At 45.9% G+C, this 22,761-nt stretch overlaps 1 protein-coding gene across 2 annotated transcripts in view; it reads right to left on the reverse strand.

Moving 5' to 3' along the window:
- Window positions 1-2,378: 2,378 nt before the first annotated feature.
- The window catches only part of LOC135986681 (gamma-aminobutyric acid receptor subunit rho-1), a 29,039-nt gene continuing 8,656 nt past the window's right edge, over window positions 2,379-22,761 (reverse strand). Inside the window, exons 2-10 of one of the 2 annotated variants that reach the window (XM_065630959.1) lie at window positions 16,923-16,976; window positions 15,117-15,223; window positions 13,723-13,790; window positions 9,316-9,539; window positions 7,560-7,642; window positions 6,205-6,345; window positions 5,566-5,718; window positions 3,518-3,714; window positions 2,379-2,666 (exon numbers count right to left, since the gene is read on the reverse strand). In XM_065630959.1, coding sequence (XP_065487031.1) covers window positions 2,379-2,666; window positions 3,518-3,714; window positions 5,566-5,718; window positions 6,205-6,345; window positions 7,560-7,642; window positions 9,316-9,539; window positions 13,723-13,790; window positions 15,117-15,223; window positions 16,923-16,976 — 1,315 coding nt within the window. The remainder of the gene's footprint in view (window positions 2,667-3,517; window positions 3,715-5,565; window positions 5,719-6,204; window positions 6,346-7,559; window positions 7,643-9,315; window positions 9,540-13,722; window positions 13,791-15,116; window positions 15,224-16,922; window positions 16,977-22,761) is intronic. The other variant, XM_065630960.1, reaches the window with a different exon arrangement.

Here is a 22,761-nt window from a genome sequence, read left to right on the forward strand (position 1 = left end):
AAGAATGTACAGTACTGCAGCAAACTACATAGCATTAAGCTTCTTATGAAGCTGGAGAGCTTACTGTAAAATCTGGCACTCCTGTTCATGCTGTTCTTAAATTGTAGAAATAAATGAGTTCTTACAATACTGAGGATCTAAATACATTCCTGTGCAAGTCAGTGCCCAAGAAATCTTGGAGCTATTTGTGGGGGAAGGTGCTGTTGGAATAAGGGAGGGTGGCCAAACCTAGTGGCCAGGCTTTCATCTGCTTCTGCCAGAGCAGTGATCTTTCTGCCTTCATTTGACTGAAGTGTTTATGGTCTAAGAAAATACATACTTTAAAAGAATCTCTTCAAAAAACCACACTGGGTGTGAAGGAAACTTGGTAAAATTAAGCTAAAATAGTGTGTGTACATGAAAAAAAGCTGTGTGGCAGTGAGTGATAAAACTGTCAGGGATGGATGTGTGTTTTAATGACTTCAGCTTTTGTGATTTCATTACCTTACCTGTGGAGTGTGGGCCATAAGTGCAAGATGAGTGTAGGTAGTTTTGCAGGTCATGATTTTAGCTGTTGTAAGAAATGCTGTATATGTTTACATGACACCTATTTACATAGGAAATTAAAGCAACAACCAGCAGTGTTCAAACAACTGCGATGTCTGTGTCATGAGCATTATGCATGGAGTGGCAGATCAGCCAGTCCAGGGCAGAATTCATGTGAGACGATTCACTTTCCTCTTGGAGACACAAGTGCTTTGGTCTGATTCTCAGAGCAGCTACACCTGTAAAAAGACAGCAGCATCTGCTGTGCAGGGAATTATGAATTTCGTAATTGTGTGCAAAAGCGTGTTTAAAGTCCCGTTAATCCAAGCACCCAGTTAGCTGTGTGGCTGTGGGTGGACAACACATGGCAGCAGACCAACGGAGCGACCATGCTTTCTGAGATGCCTTTGGTGCTCCTGTTCCTGTAAAGGCCCCTGATTCCACTCAACCGCTTCTTGTTTTCCTGAAATATTTCATTGCCTCTGCATTACCGATTTTGTCTTTTCTGTATGGAGTGTTTATGCTGGCTGGCTGCCTGCCCTGCAGAAACTGTGACAGAGAGCTGGGACTTCAGTCAGTGCTGAGTGCCTCCAGCTCTGTGCCCTTGCTCCTGCCCTGGGGGGTGCTGAGCCTGCTCTGAGGGCACGGGGGGGCTGCAGGGTGCTGGGGGGATGGATGCAGCACAAGAACAGAGTCAATTCAGTGTACCTGGGTCTGAAAGGCAGATTCTACCTCATGGTAGAACCTCTTTTTTACTGCATTCCAAAGTTTTTGGTACGGTATTTTTAGCAGCTCAGATATAAAGTCCTCACAACTGCTTTGTCACTGGTTGGGAACCTTTCTATTAGGCTTTTACTAAAAATGGATGGACTAGGCTTCTCCTGGAAGCGAGTGGCTTTAGCAGGGACAAGAAGCCACAGTTTCTCAGGCTGTACAGACCAGTAACACCCAGACTGTCTCAGAGAGAGGTGGATTCTCCTCTAGTAGTTTTAGTCTTTTTGTAGAGAAATTATTCTCTTCACTGGATCATTTTGTAGAGAAACCTGTGATCTCTCCTGGGAAATTGAAGAGCAAAACTCCCAGTGACCCAAATGAGCAGATCTAAGGAGAGCTCCTGTGTTTCCCAAAGGATTTTGTTAGTATTGTGGGAAGTCTGGCCTTTGTTCATTCCTTAGTAAGTGTACATTGCAAGTCATATTTTTAAAGATAGTCAAAACAGCTTGGAAAGATTTCTTTGTTTGAAATAGGATCAAGACAAAGCACAAGTCTGAAAGTATTCCTACACAAACCCGTCAGTGCCGTACTAGCAGTACTGCATGCATTTAGCAGTGAAAACAAGCTGTAGCTAGCAATAACCTTGCCAAAGCGTTTCTCGGTACTGGATATTTTGTGTTCGTAATGACCATTTCTGTCCTCATCCTGCAAACGTGCAGCTATTTGCATATTCTTGTATTTATTGGTATTGAATGTGAGAAGTCTGCTGAGTTGACAGATGCATGCATGCTCTCAGGTACTTAGAGAATTAGGATCTCGGGGCACAAAATAGAGGATGCACCATATATAAGTAACTGGCAATTATAGTCACTTGTTAAAATAGTTTACAGTGGCCTGTGAGGCACAAGAAGGAACATAGCACAGCTTTAAATAAGTATAAAATTTTAGATTGTATATACTATATTTTGCTGAAATGTGAAACTTGCACAATTTTTTATGCCACAGCATCTAATAAAAAAAAAACTGAAAAAATATCAGTCTTCCAATTAAAACAATCCTCCATTTTCTTTCTGTTAGCCTATGAGACAGTGCTTTCATTTAATGTCACAATGCTCTGTGACTGCAGAAGTTACGTATGTTTATGAAAAAATGGACCAGTATATCAAATTAAATAGAATATATGCACCAGGGAATATTATCCTGGAGTACTTGTCGATGGCGTGAGTGTCGATCCGCATGCTGACGTATCTCTGGTTTTTCCTCCTGCCCGAGCCCCTCTCAGACCCCAGCGCCAGCTGCACCATCATCCGGTCTTGTTTGTCTCCGTTCTCGGACACGTAATGCCCCAGTTCGTTCATGTCCCCGTCGTTGTAGCTGCCGTCCATCATCATGGGCCGGGGCTGAGGCAGGCTGCACGCACAGGGGAGCTGTGGGCACAGGGAAGCGGAGGACGGGTTTACGTTGTGTCCGGGTACACACAGACATCCCTTTCTTCCTTACAAAAGCAGAGGAGGGGACGAGCCTGGGGAATTGGGGCTGCTGGGACGTGAAAGGGAGAAAGAGAGGATGGAGCTGGGCAATAGCTTTGCGCTTCTCTAGTTTTGTGCCTGCAAGACACAATGCAGCCGGGGAGAGAGCGGGGCTGGCTGCGGAAAAGCTCATTTGGCTTAAGCACAGCGATTGGGGTGTAAATAAAGGTTGGACCTGTACCCTGGAGCTGAGAAAATCAGAGAAGAGGGCAGAGGGAATCCGCAAGGGGGAATGTATGAGGTTTGCCTCCTTTGAAGACAAGAGCTTAGGCTGAAATTTTGAGTAGTAATAATTTGATGTAATGAAGGCAAAAGGGGGAAATTTGCACCATCATGTATAAGTCTAGACTGTGCCTGGAGAAAGGTGGGGGAAATCTGCCACATTATCTAAAACGCAAACTGCAGTATCTCTCCTGTGTTATTCGCAAGTTTGGATCTTCAATATCAAAAAACATTTAAAGGTAAAATCTTAAAACTTATCCCATTTATACAGACAATGGAGGACCACATGTAGAGGGAGTTAGCGTCCTCAGACTCTGAAGAAAGAGCTGTGAGCCTGGGTGTGGGTTGTTTGTAGAAAATCTTTATAACCCGGAACGCCTCACTGCTGGTGGGGTTTTTTGTGTGAACTGTGTTCTCCTCAGGCAGCTGAGAGCAGCTCACTGTAGTTGGAAACTTCTGAACATTTCCAGACATTTGCCATACCTTTTCCCAGGGGCACAGAGCTTCACTGAGATAGAAAATCTCACCTTGTCCCGCAGTTTCCTCTCCTTCCGCTCTTGCACCGTAGTCAGGTAATTCACTGCCGCGTATTCCAACACTGAGAGGAAGACGAACACAAAACTGACCCACAGGTAAATGTCCACTGCTTTGATGTAGGAAACACGAGGCATGGAGGCGTTCACCCCAGTGATGATGGTGGACATGGTCAGCACAGTGGTTATCCCTGGGAATACACCAGCAGAGAGACCATAAGACACTTTAAAACCAGGCTCTTCATCACAAAAACAGCTGTCGTGACAATTTTCTGACATCTGAATTTACCTCACAGTATTCTTTTTCACATCTGGGCAATGGGTTTCACTGATTTCTCTGATTTCTAACTGGTGTTTTCTTGTCTTTTTGGTGAAAACAGCTCTAGTCCTGGTCTCAGGGTGTTGCCAGCCTGGTTCCCCACCACACCATCAGCCTCCCACCCCATGGCCAGGCAGCAGCGCTTTGACTCTGTGCTGGCTGCACCTCATGTCCAGGCTCAGGACAGTCCCCGGAGCTGGGGTACAAGTAGCTCAGCTTCTGTTTCACCTCCTCTGCAGCACAGGCACAAGTGAGGCCCATCTGCTGCTGCTTCTGCTACTTCCACCAGCTTCCCCAGGCAAGTCCTGCATCGTGGGAAGTTACCAGCTGGTTCCCATGCCTGGTCTGTACCTTCCCTGGGGCAAGAGCAGGGACTAATTGTAGAATCATAGAATCATTTTGGTTGGAAGAGACCCTCAAGACCATTGGATCCAACCATTAACCTAACTCTAGCACTAAACCATGGCCCTAAGAGCCTCATCTACACGTCTTTTAAACACCTCCAAGGATGATGACTCAACCACTTCCCTGGCCAGCCTGTTCCAATGCCTGACAAGTCTTTCTGTGAAGAAATTTTTCCTAATATCCAATCTAAACCTCCCCTGGTGCAACTTGAGACCATTTCCTCTGGTCCTAATGGGGCCTCACAAGCCAATGCTGCCCCGCATTTCATCATGGGCAAGCACGGGCATATCAGTAAGGGCAGGACCCCCGGTAGTTTGGAGCTATCTCAGCTCTGAGGGAGGCTCTCTGCGACCCTCTTATTCTAGGGGCTAATTACATCACATTAATGATCCCTTCGAAAGCTGAAATGATGTATATGAGCACAAAGGACTGAATTCACAGGAGTATCTAGGTAGCAAAAAGTACTGCTAAAGGCAGTGCCTACATCTCTTGAGAAGCCATGGCCTAAACCCTTACGCTCCTTTTTATGATGTCTCAAGGCCATGGATGCTGTTTCTAAACACAGACATGGATAACTGCACCATTGCCATCTCTGTTATGCCTCTATATATCATCTCTACTGAGGAATATAGCTTTAACAATGAAGTCCTGAGGTGCGTTGCCTAGAGTAAAAGAAAGCAAGCTAGGGCTCAAAGTCTGCAAAAGTACAAACAGCACTTCGCTAAGGGCAAAGCATTTGCTTTAGAAGAAGAATTATGTCTGTAGCATAGTTCTGTTCCCTTGGTGAGTCCTCTGGCACATGGCTTCATCAGTTTGAAGGATGCTGCAGAAGGGGAAGTTGAATCTCTCACGCTGCACTGTAAATTCATTTAACAGGTTGAACAGCACAGCTCAGCTGACTGTGTTTCTTCCACCCTTCCTCCTCTAGCAACACTCAGTAAAGTGAAATTTTGTCAGGGCTGCTAATATTGATTTTCACCTTCTCGCTCACAGAAGCCTCTGAAGGATACTGACACTTGGGCTCTTTCTGTGCCATGGCTCTGTTAACAGCAATAAAAGAAGAGTAGGACATTTGCTCCTTGATTTGCATCATGTGCAGCTAGTGCTTGTGCAAGCAGGGAAGGCAATTTGCTTGACACTGCAGGACAGATGGAGAGTTTGTGCCATGGCCAGTCCCCTGCATGGGGGACACATGTGCAGCACAGCTGATTTCTGTGCCGCAAGGCAATGCAGGGGCACAGGGGATTTTGTCTTGACGGTCAGGGCTACAGTTGCAGCAACTGTCTCTTAGGTCTGCTCATTACAAGATTGTTTTTACCTAAAGGGACTCTGGCAGGAACTGCTCGGCGATCGATCCAGAAGGACACCCAGGACAACATGACCATGAGGGTGGCAGGGAAGTAGGTTTGGAGCAAGAAGAAGAAGATGTGTCGGCGTAAAGTGAAGTTTATGTAGAGGCGATTGTACCACCCTGTGTAGCAGAGAGAAAAAAAAAAAAGAGAAGTCACACCAACATCAAACTACTTTCAGATAAGGTGGTGTTGCATCAGGGGAATAGCACCTCATTTGCTTTCAGAAAAACACAGTTAGTGACCACAGATCATTGTCATTTACAGAAGTCTCCTTACTGAACTAACTGTCGAAGTCAAAGCGTCTCTCAGGACCACATCTGCCAGGGAAGATAACATAACATAACCTGTGCACCCAGAGAGTTTAATTCATGTTAGGGCTTGGTGTGATCTTGGAGAGGGATTGCCTTTCAAGACTACGTAACCATCAAGATGCCATCAAGATGGAAGTCTGTGTGAGAGACAACAGCCTCCTCATAGAAGACAGGCAAGTCTGATGGTCACAGGGAGACCTCCCAATGAATGACCCTCCATGGCAAAGGTCAAGAGGAACGCTTTGTACCTCTTCTTCCATCAGCCCATTTTCTGGCAAGCACACCAGTACCCACCTGTGCTGCTGTAAAAGGCAAGCTTTGTGGTGGTGTGAAACTCCTGGATCAGGAACTGGGAGAGCGATATCCTCTCATCTGTTTTTAGGGAATCGTTCCCGTTCTTCCAGTAGAGCATGAGGTCATCTTCAGTGTAGGCATCTAGGGGAGCAGAGCAAAGCTCAGTGCAGTGCACCGAGTCAGCTGCTATCGCACCCACAGCCCATTGTGTGCCCACACACCTTCCAAGCTACCTGTGGGGTCCCAGCTGAGAAGGCCAAATGCCACCACCCAGCTGAGAGCCACAGCGATGGTGGATATGACTGTGACAAGGAGTGGACTATGTCATTGTGACGGCCCTCAGGCCTGATGCGTTTTGTAAAACCTTCTGTTTCTCTAATCATAGTTTCACACACATAATATGTGTGTCAAATAACCCACCGCATTAGAACTTGAAAACCTGTCCTTTATAATTGCCATAAAATCAGAAGCAAATGAAAGGAGACTTAGAGGAAAAAACCTGCTTGGGGTAATGGGAGGATCAGGCTATCAACAATCTGAAGCATGTGGGAGGACAAACTCAGGTAAACTTTCTGCCTGTGATGCACACATGAACATTACAGGTCTTGGTTTTTTAATACATGTGGAAATACAATAATGTTAAGCCTTTCACATGGGGTTTAGCAATAACTCTTCCCAGAGAGGGAGAAAAAAATCAGACATAAATACATTAAAACAGAATTAAGATTATAATTTCTTATTGCAATCTTAAGAAGGAAAATTAAAAAAAACTCAAAAAAAGCTAAAAGTTTAAAATGTCTTTGAATGAAATCCAGCCAATTTGTGTGTGCGTCACACTTGGGACAAAGGAGCTACGTGTGGGTACAAGCTGGGTTTATCTCAGGTGTGAGAAACATTAGAGGAAGGTGATTTGTGCTGCTGCCCCGTCACGGTTTCTACACCAGGATGAGCAGATGGTGCATGTGAAAGGCGCAGAGCTGATTATTGAGGTGTTTGAGAGCTGTGGTGTGGGAGGCACCTGGGCGAGCTGGAGACTGCCGACCTGCAGGCGAGTGGCCCAGGGTCTCTGGGGACAAGGAGGCAGCAGGGCAGCCTGGCTGGATTTTGGGGAGATTGGCAAGACAGTGCTCACAGCTGGTGTTTAGAAACACTGCATTGTTGCATACATCATGTACTTCTAGTGAAAAAACAGGGGGAGGGATTTTTTTTCAATGTTGAAGTTTTCTGACTTTGGTTAGAGGTCCCATGAATATAGCAGCAGTTTAATTATTGGTATAATTAGTAATATAATTAAACACAGTTTGGGTGCCCATGGGGTGCAGTCTTTGGCTTCCGTACACCTCCAATTTACTTACAGCTTTCAATCTCTAGAGAACACGTCTGTGTGTCCAGGGGAAAGCGACTAAAATCCATGTTGCACATGGCTGTTACTGTAACTCTAGGAATAATAAAAAACACTCGATTAAAACTTGTCATCTTATGTAACTGAAAAACCATAAAGCTGTGAGTTTTGGCGTTTTTTTATTAAGTAACTGTCTGGCCAGTAACAGTCCACTGAAAATAAATATCTTCCATTCAGTTAAAGCCATTACACTTTACTTAATGTAGTTTCTTCTTCTTCTCAGCAAACTAGTGTTAAAAAAGATGACTGGAAAGTTAGGCCACCACAGATTGCTACTAGATGACAACAATATTGGAGAAGAAAATGGGAAAGAGCAGTGAGTGCACTTTTTCCTCATTGACTACCAGCAAACATCTCCCTGCAGAGATCTGTGCTTTGAACAGATGCTTTGTACAGCAAAATAATTTACATTTCTCAAAGCCATTCTAGTGCCAGGAGAGATGCAGATAGTTTTCTCCATACATGGCGAATTTCCAGCTGCTCAAAGAAAACCTGGTGATCACACTTGGGTATCAGCCACCAGAGGGCACAGGCGGTGCCTCCAGTTCGGGCTGGAGCTGGTGTGTAGCAGAGACCACTGAAATGCTCTGTCCCATCAGCCAAAAGCTCTGGTCTTGCTGTAGCCTGGTTATCTTCTTTTTAGTCTTTTATGTCTACACTGGAAGCATCCATGAATCTTAACTGGCTTGAACTCTAAGGAAGTAAATGAAAATGGAAGTTTAGGTCATAATGGGAAAAGAATTAATGAATTACAGTAGGGTAGACAGATGTCTGTCACATAATGATAAAAACAAGCTATAGTCCCTTATGTTAGTAGTCCTTTGGCATGTGCGGGCTCCTGCTGATGTTGCTTTCCTATCTGGATTTAGTCTTTGGGTGAAAGTGCTTGGCTTAGATTTGTTGTTTAAGTGCCAGTGAGGTCTACAGTGGTTTCCAAGACAAGAGAAAATGGCCTGGCAAAGAATCATAAAAAGGCAGACACCAAGGAAAAATGTAATCTACAGGCAAAGGCATTCAGCAAAGATGGGCAGTAATGACCCGTTTGCTCTGAAGGGGAGACCAGCTTCCCTAGTTCCCCAGCATTCACAAAGCATTCCAACCTGCAGTTGTCACTGAATAAAATAATGAAAATCTGTCAATTTGCTGTTCAAGTTGTTCACTACCATTTTGTGCAGGACAATTGTTTAAGCACGAGACCGTGTGGGGCAGGATCTGAGTAGTTCGATATTCTTCTGTTCCCATTTTCTTCAGACAACCATAAACGCATGAAATGCAGATGATTGGTCTCATGCTGCTAAATGAAAGAGTATCTAGGCATGCATGCTATAGCTGAACTTGATGTCATTTTATTGTGCTTTTTGTTATTGTACTAAGGACCTGAGCAAACTTTGCAAAGGCCTCGGGAACACTTGAACCTTGTCTAATATGCCGAGTGAAGAAAAAGCTTTAATAAGGAGAAGGTAGGCACTGTTCAGGCTGTGAATTCCAGTGAACGGTAAGATACAAATATCACAGAACAAGAAAATTCTTGTCAAACTAACACAGGGGCTCAGATGTTGGTGTATACTCAGCACGTTCATTCTTTTTTATGTTGTATGGTTGGGGGGTTTTTTTGGTATGAAGTCATGCAAAAACACAATACAGGAATCAATTAAGCCACTTTCTCTCTCACTCCACTAATAGCTCACATTGACTGAATGCAGCTTTACCTGAGGCTATAAAGTACCTTCCCATCTGGCTGGACCCGCAGCATGACATTGTCTGTGGTGGTGTCATGGATGAAGGAACGCTTGGAGTGGACAAAGAACATGTCAGGGACCCAGATCTTCTTCACCAGCCTGCCATCAAAGGTCATGCTTTGGTTGTTGGTGCTGGGGAAGGACAGCCTCTCATCTTTCCAATAGTGCCTCAGATAAAGCGTCATGGTGAAGTCCTGCAACAAACAGGCTTGTGTCACAACTTAGAATCATAGAATGTCCTGAGTTGGAAGGGACCCACAAGGATCATCGAGTCCAAGTCCTGTCCCTGCATATGACAACCCCACAGTTCACACCATGTGTCTGAGGGCGTTGTCCAGTCTCTTCTTGAACACTGTCAGGCTTGGGGCCGTGACACCTCCCTGGGGAGCCTGTTCCAGTGCTCCACCACCCTCTGGGGGAAGAACCTTTTCCTCATGTCCAACCTAAACCTCCCCTGGCACGTCTTTCTGCCATTCCCTCGGGTTCTGTCGTTGGTCACTAAAGAGAAGAGATCGGTGCCTGCCCCTCCTCCTCCCCTTGTGAGGAAGCTGTAGCCACGATGGGGTCTCCTCTCAGTCTCCTCCAGGCTGAACAAACCAAGTGACTTCAGCTGCTCCTCATACGGCTTCTCCTCCAAACCCTTCACCAACTTCAACTTAACACCTTATTGGCATAGCAGTAACTTCTCATCTCTGGGACAAACCGCGAGCTGTAAAGCACCATTCCTGAAGGCACATCCACCCCCTGAGCTGCAGGGGACACAACCGGCTGCAGCTTCTTTATTCCTTAGGTCAGACTGACTTCTTGAGTTCAGAAACCAGAGCCTCTCTAGGTGGCGAATCCACTCCTAAAATACAGACATTGAGTTTCAGTGTCTGTGAGTGACTCCAGAGCCTAAAAGACAGACCTGCCAAAACAGCGGCAGGTGGAGAGCGCTGCCAAACACTTAATCCCCAGCACCTGTGATGTTGTGTCTCTGGTGATGATAGTGAAGAAGGTCTTGCTGCCCATGCTGCCCTCCACACTGCTCCGCAACTGCCTTTGCCTGGGCAGCCACAGGAGCGTGTTGCAGTGGGAGCTCTTCCTCCAGAACAGCCACTGAAATGCTTTTGACTCAGCATTTGACCAAAATGATTTTTTTTTCCTCTTTCTTCCCACATATCGTACTCCTAGACCCAAGGCGTGCTCCTTCTCTGCGAGCTCCACTGTACATTGAGTCTGACCTTGGAGGCACTTACACCTCAGTTTGCCTTATTCCTTATTTAAAAAAAACCCTCATGTACCTGAAGATAAGCTCACACACAAGTGTTTATAAGCACCATATCTTCCAGTCTGATGTAATACATTGCCCATAAACTGAGGGGAGTATCTAAGACTGACCAATCTGCCCTGGTGTCTGGGGCAGAGAGAGTCAGGTGGCTTTGGAGGGTTTTTTTGAAATTATTTGACATGTGGATTTTTTTTTCTCCACAATGTTTTCCAAACACTTTGAAATCTGGGGGTTTCTGCAGTCTTTTTTCAGTAGAAGCGATTTGTTAGTTGCAGCCTATGCTATTATTACAATAGTGCCCAAGATAATTCTTGGAAATGCTTTATACCGCATCCAACTGAAGCTTCCAAAGCCACTGACCATGTAATATCTTCTTGTTAATTTGATCCATTCTGTAGCATTCTTTAACATCTTTTCCTTGTCTACAAATTATACATAGTTCTGGGAAACCTTTACATTGACTCTTATGTATTAATGTGTCCTTTAATAAATTGGCAGACATTTGTTCTCCACAGAGAAGTCAATGTCTCACTTTTTTTGCATAAAGTCACATTTATCATTACTGTGGAAAAACCAAGTATTTTCAGCTTTCATTAGAAGTGATTTATTGATACTAGTTTTAGGCTATCATACTGGGAACCACAATATTTTATAATGCATCATCTGAAATTCCCCCAAGCTAAAACCATATCATTTCTCCCATTTCTTTCATTCCATTTCTCAGAGACACTAATAACTTCTCATTATCTTTGCAAATGAGTTTCCAGTCCTGGGTAATAATCTTTTTTTTTTTTTTTTTTTTTTCCGTCTTCCCATCTTTCCTCCAGATAAAACAGCTGCTCCACACATCCTGCAAAAGCTCTGTTAATTTCAGGGTCAGTGGCCCATAACAGATATTTATAAATTTTTAAATCAATTGGACAAGAAGAATCTGATTTGTGACATCCTAATGAAGTTTTATAACATCCTAAATTATTTTACCACTTTCTTGCAAATAGTCAGAAAGTAGGAGAAAAGGAAAGATCGCTGTATCTACCTCCTCAAGCTTAAATTTAGGACAGAGTGAAAACCTCTGTCACTGACATCTCTTTATTTAAAAAGCAAGAAATCAGCTTGCAAAGCACCATGGCTTTTTTCTTTAAAGCTGCATGAGTTAAAAATAATTGATTCTGACAATATAAAGTCTTCTCCGTCATTATTTTGCAAACTGCCAAAATCGACCCTAATAGTTTTTCTTACCTGAGGCTATACAGTGCTTTTCCCATGCTGCTGGGTGTTGCAGCACAATGCCACACAAGGAGCAGGGGCAGTATTCAAAAGCCAGAGGAAGTTGTTCAAAATCATAATGCTTGCTTTAAAAAAATGAGTAGATTTGTTGGGTTGCTTTTAGTTTTGGGGTTTTTTTTTTAGGGTTGTTTTTGTTTTGTTTTGGTTTTGGTTTTGTTTTGTTTTGTTTTGTTTTTCCTTGAAATCCTCCATGTTCAGTTCTTTCACTTTTCTTTCAAGTCCCAAAGCTTTTCAGGGGCTCTCTGGCCACCTTCACAAGCTTTCTCCTTAACCAGAAGGTCTGGGCCCATCCCAGGAGAGGTGAGAGCTGGGAGTCCCCATGGCTGGCGGTCAGGGTGCCAAGAGCACTGGAGACAACCAGAGGGCTCCCAGGGGCTGGGGAGAACGTGCACCCTGGTGTGCCACAGCATTGCAACCCTGCTGCACCTTGCAAGTGGTTGGTTGACTGCAGATATCCCAGCTGGCTCGAAAGATGACATAGCTGTGGTGAGAGGAGCCCAGTGTGCAAGCAGGGTGGCTGCAGAACGCCAGCTGTGCTGCCGCTCAGCGATGTTCCTCGCTTAGACATGGGAGGAGGTTGGGTGCAGGCTCTTTAGCCCTGTGGCTGTGAATTAGGAGCACAGAGAAGTTGGGGGTTATTGAGAAAGCTTCAGAGCTGTTGGATGCTTTTGTTGAAAGAGCAAAAACATCTTGAAAACTATTCTGTATTGGGGTGTGATTTTTTTTTTTTTTTTTTTTTCTCCCAAAGCAAAAACTGAGCTGCTGAGAAACTCTGGGGCTACTCCAACAGGGTAGGTCTGACAAGCTCTGGGTTTTGAAAGGGTGAATGAAAGTGCTCTGAGTCTATATACAGGGCTATCTCCTGCTCCCCTTCTGTGCTCCTGCTCTCCTGCACAGGCTGTTGTTTACATGCCATGTATGCACGTAAAACCTTCCCAAGCAAAACCTTCTGCAGAAATCATACCTTACTGTCAGCAGTGTTTTGTGATGAAAAAAGCCCCTCCAGCAAAAATAATCAAGACCAAAATCTGCACCACGTTGAGACCGCCTGAAAACTGACCATTTTCACATTACTGATTGTATGGGAGGAGATTAAGGACAGAGACTCAGTAAGGAATTTAGCCTGGGCACAGCACCGGCTTTTGTCCTGTGTGCCCCTGAAATCCTTCTTCAGCATCAGTGTGGAGACACAGGAAGGACCAACAGAGCCTTATGCTGGTCCCCAGCACATAGCAGGGGTGATACAATTGCCGATGCACCAAAGGAAGGTTCTGGAGAAACTTCTCCCTTCCAAGCTCATTCTGGCTGCCCTGTCGAGAGCAGGACTTACCAGTCTGAACCCGTGTTACTCTCAGGATGGCTACATGGCTTCTGGTTGGGAGCCGGCTGACCCCTGACCACTTCAGAACACGGACAAAGTGAGACTGTGTCTGCAGTATATCAAAGTGCCTTAAAACTAACATATTAATTGATCTCCTCAGAGCTTTTAAATGTTATCGCTTCTTAAGAAAATGTAAAAATCCTTTGGGACAGTCTTGGATGTGTTGTATCATTTTGTCCTAAAGAAAATATCAGATGTCCTCCCTCTGCTGCAAGGGAGATGAAATTGTAGTGTGAGGTCAATAGAAGCAATTGTCAGCAGATTCAGATGAAACCTGAATCTGCCTCCCAGAGGCTGTGGAGTCTCCATCCTTGGAGGTATTCAAACCCCACAGACACAGACCCAGGCAGCCTGCTCTAGCCAGCCCTGCTCCAGCAGGGGTTTGGGATAGATGGGCTCCAGAGGTCCCATCTGACCTTAAGTCTCATGTGACTCTTACCATGTCCACTTCAGAAATGCTGTCCAGACTTTCCACTTGGACATCCACCCCAACAGGAATTGCAGGGCCTGGGGAAAAAAAATTAAATGTTGAGAAAGTATAAATCTGATCAGACAAAGTAATCCTCTGGCTTTCATATCTTAGAGATAAAAATAGATGTCCAGTCTGAAATAGAAACAAAAACCTCCTAATAACACTCAAAATCAGCAATTAGATTGATCTATTGCTGACTGCATTTTTATTGTGTCATCCTACACGGGTCCTTTCAAAATTTAAAAGCCCTGCCTCTAGCACTCGCGTCCAGGGCTCTCCAGCTGGATGCCCCGCAGAGCACCCGTCCACATGGAGAGCAGCAGCAGAGGTTGCACATAACGGGTGTTGGAGGTTTACTCCAAATTTTGCCCTCACTTCCGCTCTCCTCTTGAGCTAACAACATCCCTGAGAGCTACTCCGTGTACTTGGCTTTCACATTACCCAGTGCTTGGCTGTGGAGAGGACAGGGGGACAGAAGGGGACGTGTCACAGGACACGAGAATGTGCCACTGGGCCTGAAGCTCCCAAGGGGAAGGGTTGGGCTGTGACCCTGGATAATAAGGATTTTGATCTTTTTTTTTTCCTCTTCTAGGCCTTGACTCACCCCTCACATACCTCTGGCAATTACAGTACAGGAGATCTGACAAGATAAATTGTGCTCACATTAGCGGACTGCTATGAAACTGAAACCTTTTAAAATTAATTGAACATGCTGGTAGTTGGTATATTGAGCATTTAGCAATAAAATCTTCTTCCATCAGAGTGTATAATGGTATCCTGGATTTGAATGACCATCTGTCAGCCAGAAAGGGTAGATAAATTACAACATTCTCTAATCCGATGGGCTGAAAGAAAACGTGTGCTCCTTCATCCATTTCCCTGAAAGCCTAGGTTGCTCTAGCACACAGCCACAAAACTGTGAACAAGCATTAACACGCAGCAGTCAAAATATTTTCTTTTGGGTTATAAATGAAATGGCCAGGTCATTAAGCATGATACATGATTCGATTATGCACACACATCACCATAGTAAGATGAAATCTTAGAATCATCTGGAAATAAACATAAGGTGTTTTTGCAGAAGTTTGTCAGAAGAAAGTGTCACTGAATACCAGGAAAATGATATTGCTTGTAATCACATTTCCATGCCTTGGACTACACTATTCGCTCATCCAAGGAAGAAGGCTACTTCACTGTACTCCTGTCCCCCCAGGCATGTAATGACTTCACAACACAAAATAACAAAAATTAGAAACAGAAAGGCTCTGCCTATCAGTCTGCTTGTTCACCTGAATGTGCGTTACAGTATAAAGAAGTGACAGTGTAAAACAGGGACAGTGACAAATGTACATGTTTCATACCTCCAAAACCTGGTCTCATGCTGAAGTCATGGTCGTCTATTCGCAGCAGCTGCTCTGACTTTGTCAGTGGAGACTTGGTAATGTCCGGGCTTCGTTTTAGGATTGGGCTGCCAAGAAGAGAGAAGCACAGCTATGAGCCCCGAGCAGTGCCTGCGAGAAGTACGTGCCCTCTTCACTCCATTACCCCTTAGACCATTTACCCCTTAGACCATTTACCCCTTAGACCATAACCATGAGATTGATTGCAATGGTTGGCGGCATGTCATTAAAAAGGGATTCCTGCACTCAACATACAGCTTTAGGCACCTGCAATAATTCTGGCACTGAGGAAACACTTTTTTCCTGAATTTTTGTCTCTGTAAAATCATCTCTGCGTATAGCACAGTTTGGAGACGATCATTCAAATATGTGGGCTGGAGGAATAGTGTGTGTGTGTGGAGAAAGGGGAAAATGGAAACAGGGGAGAAGCATTTCTGACATTGATTTGTGATGGGGCATGAGGCCAGGAATTAGGGAAACAATATATCAAATAAGGTACTGGCTGTTGCCCAGGAACAAAATGGACACAGGCTGGGAACCAGGCCAGGTGGCAGGCCGTCCCTTAACTTGGGATAAAATTATTAGCTCCTGCCCCAGATTTCTAATGAGGATAAAAAGCAGCATTAAAGACCTAGGAGGTCTCTGAGCATTAAAGAGCTTGGGAGCGTCATTCCAGAAGCTCTTGGAGTTGCACCAAATGCTGGGCAGAGGATGCTCTGCTCCTCCTCCACATCCAAGGTGCAAAATGCTATCAGTGCCCCAGCACTTTGGCTGGGATGGTGGTGGCGGCAGCTCCTGGGTTGCTCCATCACGCAGGTGAAAGCCCTAGAGTCAGCTGCATGCCAGCCATTCGAGCAGCAGGAGGGCTCGACAACAGGAGGAATGGTTTCACTGCTTCTCAGTTTGAGAAAAGATGGCATGCTCAGAGAGGCCCTTGTCCGAATATACACCAGACAAGTCAGGAATAGATTAAAGGCAAACAGGCCAACAAAGAAACTTGATGGGGAAGATGTTCCTGAGATAAAGCTCCTCGTAAACGAGACTGCTTAGCCGTGCTGTACTTCTCACAGACTCGTGGGCAGGTCTACCATGAGAAGCCAATACAACACCAGCGGTGTCACTAGCAACATCTTTCTCAAACTCAGAGCTTTCTCCGGACTGCGGAGTATCTTAGAAAGATGCTTAGTCTCAGTTTAACAATTTCTGGGAGTGGCAAGTCATCTACCTCCATCAGTGAATTCTTCTAGTCAGGCATTTTAAAAGGTGGCTCCTGCTTCTGCTTTAGATTTAATTCAGCCTCTGAAAGAGCTGTGGCACTGTGGGCATGCATGGGAGAAGGTTTATATCTGGGTGAGATGGGGGGCGATATTAGGAGGTCACTGGCGAAACCTTCAACACTTGTGAGCAGGCTGGACTTTGCTCAGCAAGGCTCTTTCTCCCCAGCAGTGACACAGGGAAGAACAAGTGGCGGGATGGAGAGCCCGTGGAGGGGGCTCAGCTCTGCAGAGGGATGCTCGGAGGGAGGACACCCGCTCACACACCATGGGTGACACAACCGTGCAGCAGCACAACGTGAAGCCCAAGGCGCCATGGAAATGGTCACGGTACCGCACCCCACCTCCACGGGGGTGTGGGGCAACGCGGCCTCCTCCGGGGCCACTGCCTCCTGCTGAGGGCACAACTCCTACCTACATAAGGCTGCCGAGCTCGAGTGGTGTCCCCTTCCCCTGCCGCCATCCCGGCTCTGCCCCAGGGGGTTTTGCCTACCTGCCTTGCTTGTGCGCCTCGCCGTGGGCCTCCCGCCTCTGCCGCTGCGGCCGGCTGCAGAGAAACAACACGGAAGGGAGAGCTGAGACAGGCGGTCACGGGCGGGGAGGGAAGAACCAGATCCCCGCGGCGGTACCTTCTATCGCACCTGCAAAATGGCTCTTACCCTTTTTGTTTGCTCGTTTATCTTTTTACCAAAGCCGGCGTCACGGCGGGCGCAGTGGAAGGGGCGGAGGGCGAGGGTGCCGGGGGCTTGCGGCCAGGACAGGGTGAAAAAAGGGGAGCGGTGATTTTTGCAAGGTGGGAAAGCCAGTGGTTTTGACTGCCTGGAAAGGACCCAGGCAGGTGTCTCGCCTCCCTCCTCTCGCAGCCATGGCCGGACCTGTCAGGGGCTGTGGAGAGAGGCCAAGACGGGATGTGTGGAGGCCTCTGCCAGCGGGGAGCACAGCCATTGCATCTCCCCATCAGAGGTGGCTGGCTGTTTTCATGAGAATAAAATATTTTCAAACAGAAATATTTGTTTCTTGTTTCCTACTGTCTCCCAGCTGGCTGTCAAGAAAGCTCCTCTCAGGTGTTTGGTATTTTATTTTGTCATTAAAGGAAAGAGTACCTCTTTTAGCAATGTAAGTGCTAGCTTGAGTAGAGGTAGCATTTTATACTTTTAGCAGTTCTAACTCATCTTTAATTAAAAGTTTAAAAAATAGCTTCTCTCTGTAATAAACACTAACTGTAATCAACTGTACTAGTGAGATTTTTTGCCTATTAACATACATCTCAAATCCCGCTCTAGAGATTTACAGAGGCAAAATTTCTTTTGCAATAGCAAGTGTCACCACCTGAGCACCATCATCCCTTTGGTAAGTGGTGGCCAAACACCAGGCCTTCCATAATGTTTTTTCTTTGGGCTGGGAACTCTCTGAAAACCAATAGTATCGGAGGGAAATTAATCTTTCTGTGGCCGCAGAGAAGCAGATAGCACATCGCCCAGATGAGGGGCAGGCACGCTGGGCTGTGTCACTGACTCGCCCTGAAGCAAAGCGTTGGCCAAGTAGAGCTGGTTTCTCTCCAGGTTCTGCTATGACCTTCCCAGAAGAGGCCTGGGAACAAGCCCACAGGCAGACCCCTGCTTTGGGGTGCCCTGGGCCAGGCAGCACTGTTGCTTTTGCAAGGAGCAGTTCCCTTGACATTGCTTGGACTGGGGCATTGCGCAGCACAATGCGCTTGCAAACACAAAATGCACTTTCTGGAGTCTCCTGCCTTGTCCATACTCCCTCGGGCTGCTGCTGACGTGTCTCACTGCTGCTAGGTTCTCATCTGCTGGCCATCAGGAAGGAATTTCACGTGTTTTGGGGATAAGCAGATTCTGACGACAAGCTGACCTACTTACGTGACTTTAAAGTGCCCTAGTAAACTCTTGGCTGTTCAGGAATGATGCTGGTATCCAGATGGATGAAGGAGGACATGTTCTTGCAGTTTCTAATTTTCATTTCTCTTTGCAGAGCTTACCTAATGCTTCACGTTGGCCCTGGCCCTATGCTATCTGTCAAGGGAACCTTCAAGGCAAATCCTTCCCATCCTTATCAAAACCAGGTGGTTCCTTTTATTTCTTCCAGGTGATTCTCCACTGCCTCTAAACTAAACTTTATTTCCTCATCACAAACCAGCACAAAATGTCCCCTGTGCTCCAGCCACGGCAGGGGACTATGATAATTTGTACTTTGGTTTGGCTCCTTCACTTCTTTTTGCCAGTCCCATTCTCCTTGTCACAGCTCTGAGGTTACCAAGGCTCCCCCACTTTTCTGCCTCCTCCTGTGGCAGCAAAACATTATCACCTGTTGCCAGACATCCCCATTATTGCAATTTGAAACCTCATTTGTTTCTACTCAATAAATAGCTTTTCTGGCCCTGTTCATGGGAAATGCTCTGCTGGCTGAGTAATCAGTGGCAGCTCCATCACAGGACCCCATTAGCCTGGCCATTCAGGCTGTGAATCAATGGCAAACCCTTACGGCTTCCCCTCATGTGTCTGCTGTCCCTCAGCATTGGTGGCAGACAGCGGCACTCAGGAGTTTTGGTCCAGATGTTGCTCATAGATTGCTCAGCACAACTGTTTGCCATGGCAGCCATGCAGTGTTATGGGATCACTCCTGCATCTGCCGGTGTGACAGGCTGTCTTTAAAACTAACCAATAACTCCTGAGGTGAAACCTACTGAGTAATGAACAATCTTTTTTTTCTTCTCAGTGTCAATATTTATCTCCTGGTAGTTACAGTGCGACATTTAATGGTTCATGATACTAACTTTATGAAAAAACAACAACTGGAGAAGCGTGGCATTTATTCACAGCGCTCCCTGTGCTTTGCTGGAGTAGCTCTCAGGCCTCTGATCACATCTCAGGTGATGCGGCCTCTCTAAAGTCATCATTATTCCCCCAGATCCCCCTCACTGATTCGAGGAATCATGAGATGCCTCTACCTCAAAAGCTGAAGCTTGCTGGGACTGAGGCGTGAATGATGTGACTGAAGCTTAGGATAGCTAGGGGAGAAAAAAAATGAGCAAGTTTTCATCACTGTCGCTACACGCACAATGCAAAAAGCACTTTTTTTGTTTTTTTGGTTTTTGTTTGTTTTTTTTTTAAGCCTGAGGTTTACTATGGCACTTACAGCCCCTCTGACACAGCAAAAGAGTTGCAGGGTTATGGATAACTATGTCTGATTTTCAAAAGAGATAGTTCAACCATGACATCTAAAGGTCCCAGCAGGCATTTCCAAATGCCCAGGACATGTGCCAGAGGACTACGAGGTCCACACTTGCAGTGTGCACCAGAAAACCTGCAGTATTCTTCATCTTTGAAATAGGAGCTTTTGGATGCAACCACAACAAATGTGAGAGAAGTCACTACCCACTTTAGCATTTTAGTTTGTAATTACTTATGGAGCATACATTTCCCATCTATAAATCATATTCTCTTTTCTATAAGGGAGGCAATACACCTGTAGTACACAGTGACCCATTTTACACTCTTATTAGGATAATCTCATTAGGATCTGAGAACATTTCTTCCTTGAGGAGCTGAATCAAGATACAGTTTCAGTTCTTCAGGAAAAAGCAAGATCCAATGTATTTTCCCCAAGAGAAAAGTGAAAGTAAGTTGGTGAAGTAATGGAACCAGATTTGCACGGTCTTTCTGGGGTCCAAGAGGTGACATCCTCCAGGAACAGTGCTGGTGGGTTTGGCAGACTGCACTAACACTAACATTATTATATCAAATTTCATGAAATTCTGGGACAGTCTGTTCTCTCCATCCCTTATGGTATTCTTAGGTCTACAAAGAGGATAGCAGATCAAAGAGATGTCAGAACAGATCCTCTCTCTGGAAATACTGTTCAGAGGTGGCTGTGACATCATCTCTGTCCCTTCGGTTACTTGCATCATCAGCAACATTTGGGCTGGGGGCTATGGCTGCAACAGATCCCAAACTTCCTACCCTGAGCAGAGGTGCCCATCACCCCAGGAAGCCTGGCAGCCGGTGTCTGGGGCAGAGACACCCAGGGTGCCCATTTCATTTCTGCTTATCTCATGCTTATGTGATGTCTCCACTCCTTCTCCAGTGCAGGGAGTGTGGGCTTTCCCCACTACCCTCTGAAACCACCGTGCACTTAATTTTGTCAGAGACAAGCTCTACAGCTCACGCTGTGCTGTGGTGCAGCCAACCCACAGCCTCTCCTACCACTGATGCAAGGCGAGGGAGCCTGTGGAGCTTGCTGAGCCAGTTTTCAGCAGGACTTTTAATTGGAAAGTAATGAAAGTGATGAAAACTCTCTCATCCCTACCAGACGTGCCATGGCTCTCAGCTCTGGGCTCCCCGTCCCTGTGTGAGCAGCTTGTGTTGTGCCTCCCATCCTGCACCCGCTCCGCTGCACAAGCCGTGAGGGCATCCTGGACAGGAGAACGGCAGCAGCTGTGTTCTCCTCCATCTGCCCATAAATTGGTAGCTGGGCAAGGTTCTGGAGGCAGCCCAGCTCCCTACAGGGGACAAAGGCTTGGCAGGTAGGTCATGGGAACGGCAAAGGTGTATTGGTGCTACTGAAGAGCTGTGAGAGGCGTAAAGGTTTTATTAAAGACTTAAATATTTGGCTAGGTTTTCTTTCTCCCTCTGTTTTATGATCAGCTAGTGATTTGGGTTCACACCACGTCAGCATCACGTTAAAGGCAGAAACCAGGTGGAAGGTGCTGGGTCAGGGAATGGGGGAGAGGAAGAAGGGGCTGGGGAAGGCATGTATTGTATACACACACACACAGAAGGTTTCTGCAGAGAAAAAGGGGGGCAGAGGCAAAGAGAGTGTGGATCTGCAACAGAGACTATGCTTTGGGTGAGACTGGGGAGAAAAGAGGCTGGATAGGGGTAGATGGGGAGGGAAAGGAAACACTGGGTAAGGCCAAAGAGGAAAGGGTCAGGAGCACAGAGGAGACACCAGGCTCAGACAGTGCCACAAGGTTGTGTGGGAAGACTCCTGGGACAGGGACACTCCAAACAGTCCTGCACGACCAGAGGTGTCCCCTCACTGCAGAGCAGTGCAGGGCAGAGATGCTGCCAAGCCCCTGGAGATGAGTGGCCCAGCACGCTCCTTGCTGGGCTAAAGAACCTCCCAGGTGGTGTCCCAAAGGAAGGAAAGAGGTTTGGGGGGAGGCAGTTCACAGTAAGTTCCCCCATAATGTGCCTTTGACTTGCAAATGAGTTGGGAAGATCTTGTCAGCAAGCAGATGATGCTGGTGGACAGTGGTATAGCAGGTCTGGGTGAAGACAGGACCCAAAGAAGTGATTTGAGGGAGGGGGAAACATGATGTATCTAAATGGGGATAGAAAACACTCAGCATCTGAGGGAGCAAAGTGCAAACTCACCAAGGGAGGAAGTTGCTCTTACCCAGTGACAGGCACTGCAGGAGACAGGATCCGCTGTGTAAAATAGTAACTCCCAGGGATAGTGTAGGATAGAAATCCACTAATTTGTACTGAAATTTGGAGCATTACAAAGTTGTGAACTGTAAACGAGCACTGAAAACTGAGGAAAGTCAATCACGAAATGTATTTTATCTTGGCATTTGGCAAGCTTTTGTTTGCTTGTAATTATGTTGGGTCATGTGTCCTTATGATTAGTAGCTTTAAAGATGGTGAAGAAAGGTGACCCATTGCTATCACGGGTGGTTAAAGCTATGAAAAGAAATGATGACAGAGTGCTGTTTTCAGTGTTCACATCACGAAATCTGAGAAACAGTGGTATGCAGAGCTGTTCTACTATCTTATTTTTGAGTAATACAGAAAATTCAATGACAGCTCCTATTAATCCAGTATTATTTGAACATAGATCAATCTCAGAATGCAAAATATGCAGAGGCAGGAGACGTATATACATATTTAAATTTTGCACTTCTTTTGTTCTTTGCCTGAACATAAATGCTGGCAAAAGAAAAACGAAAAAAAATGAGACAAAGCTACACATACTTAGTGTATGTCATGCCACCTGAGATTTTGGCACTGCACCTGATGTTGCAAAAATGAAAGTGCCTCTATGTGGCAGAAATTGCATCCAGCGAGTGTGCAGGTTGGGATTCATGTTATAGAGGTTGAAAGAAAGGGTCAGAGGGAGCAGAAGCAGCATGTAAGGTCTGTCCTGCCAGCTGAGGAGGAGGCAGGCATAGTGCCAGGGCTCAGCTAAGTGAAACAGAGAAACGGGTGAAGGGAAGAGGAGCAACTAATGAGGTGATGAAGAACATGCTGAAAGGTTTAATGGCTGCCCCAGTCTTAAAATAAATGTTGACTTTTAATCAGATGTCAGCA

The sequence above is a fragment of the Caloenas nicobarica genome, chromosome 3 (assembly GCF_036013445.1).
Source record: "Caloenas nicobarica isolate bCalNic1 chromosome 3, bCalNic1.hap1, whole genome shotgun sequence".
Classification (NCBI taxonomy): Eukaryota; Metazoa; Chordata; class Aves; order Columbiformes; family Columbidae; genus Caloenas; species Caloenas nicobarica.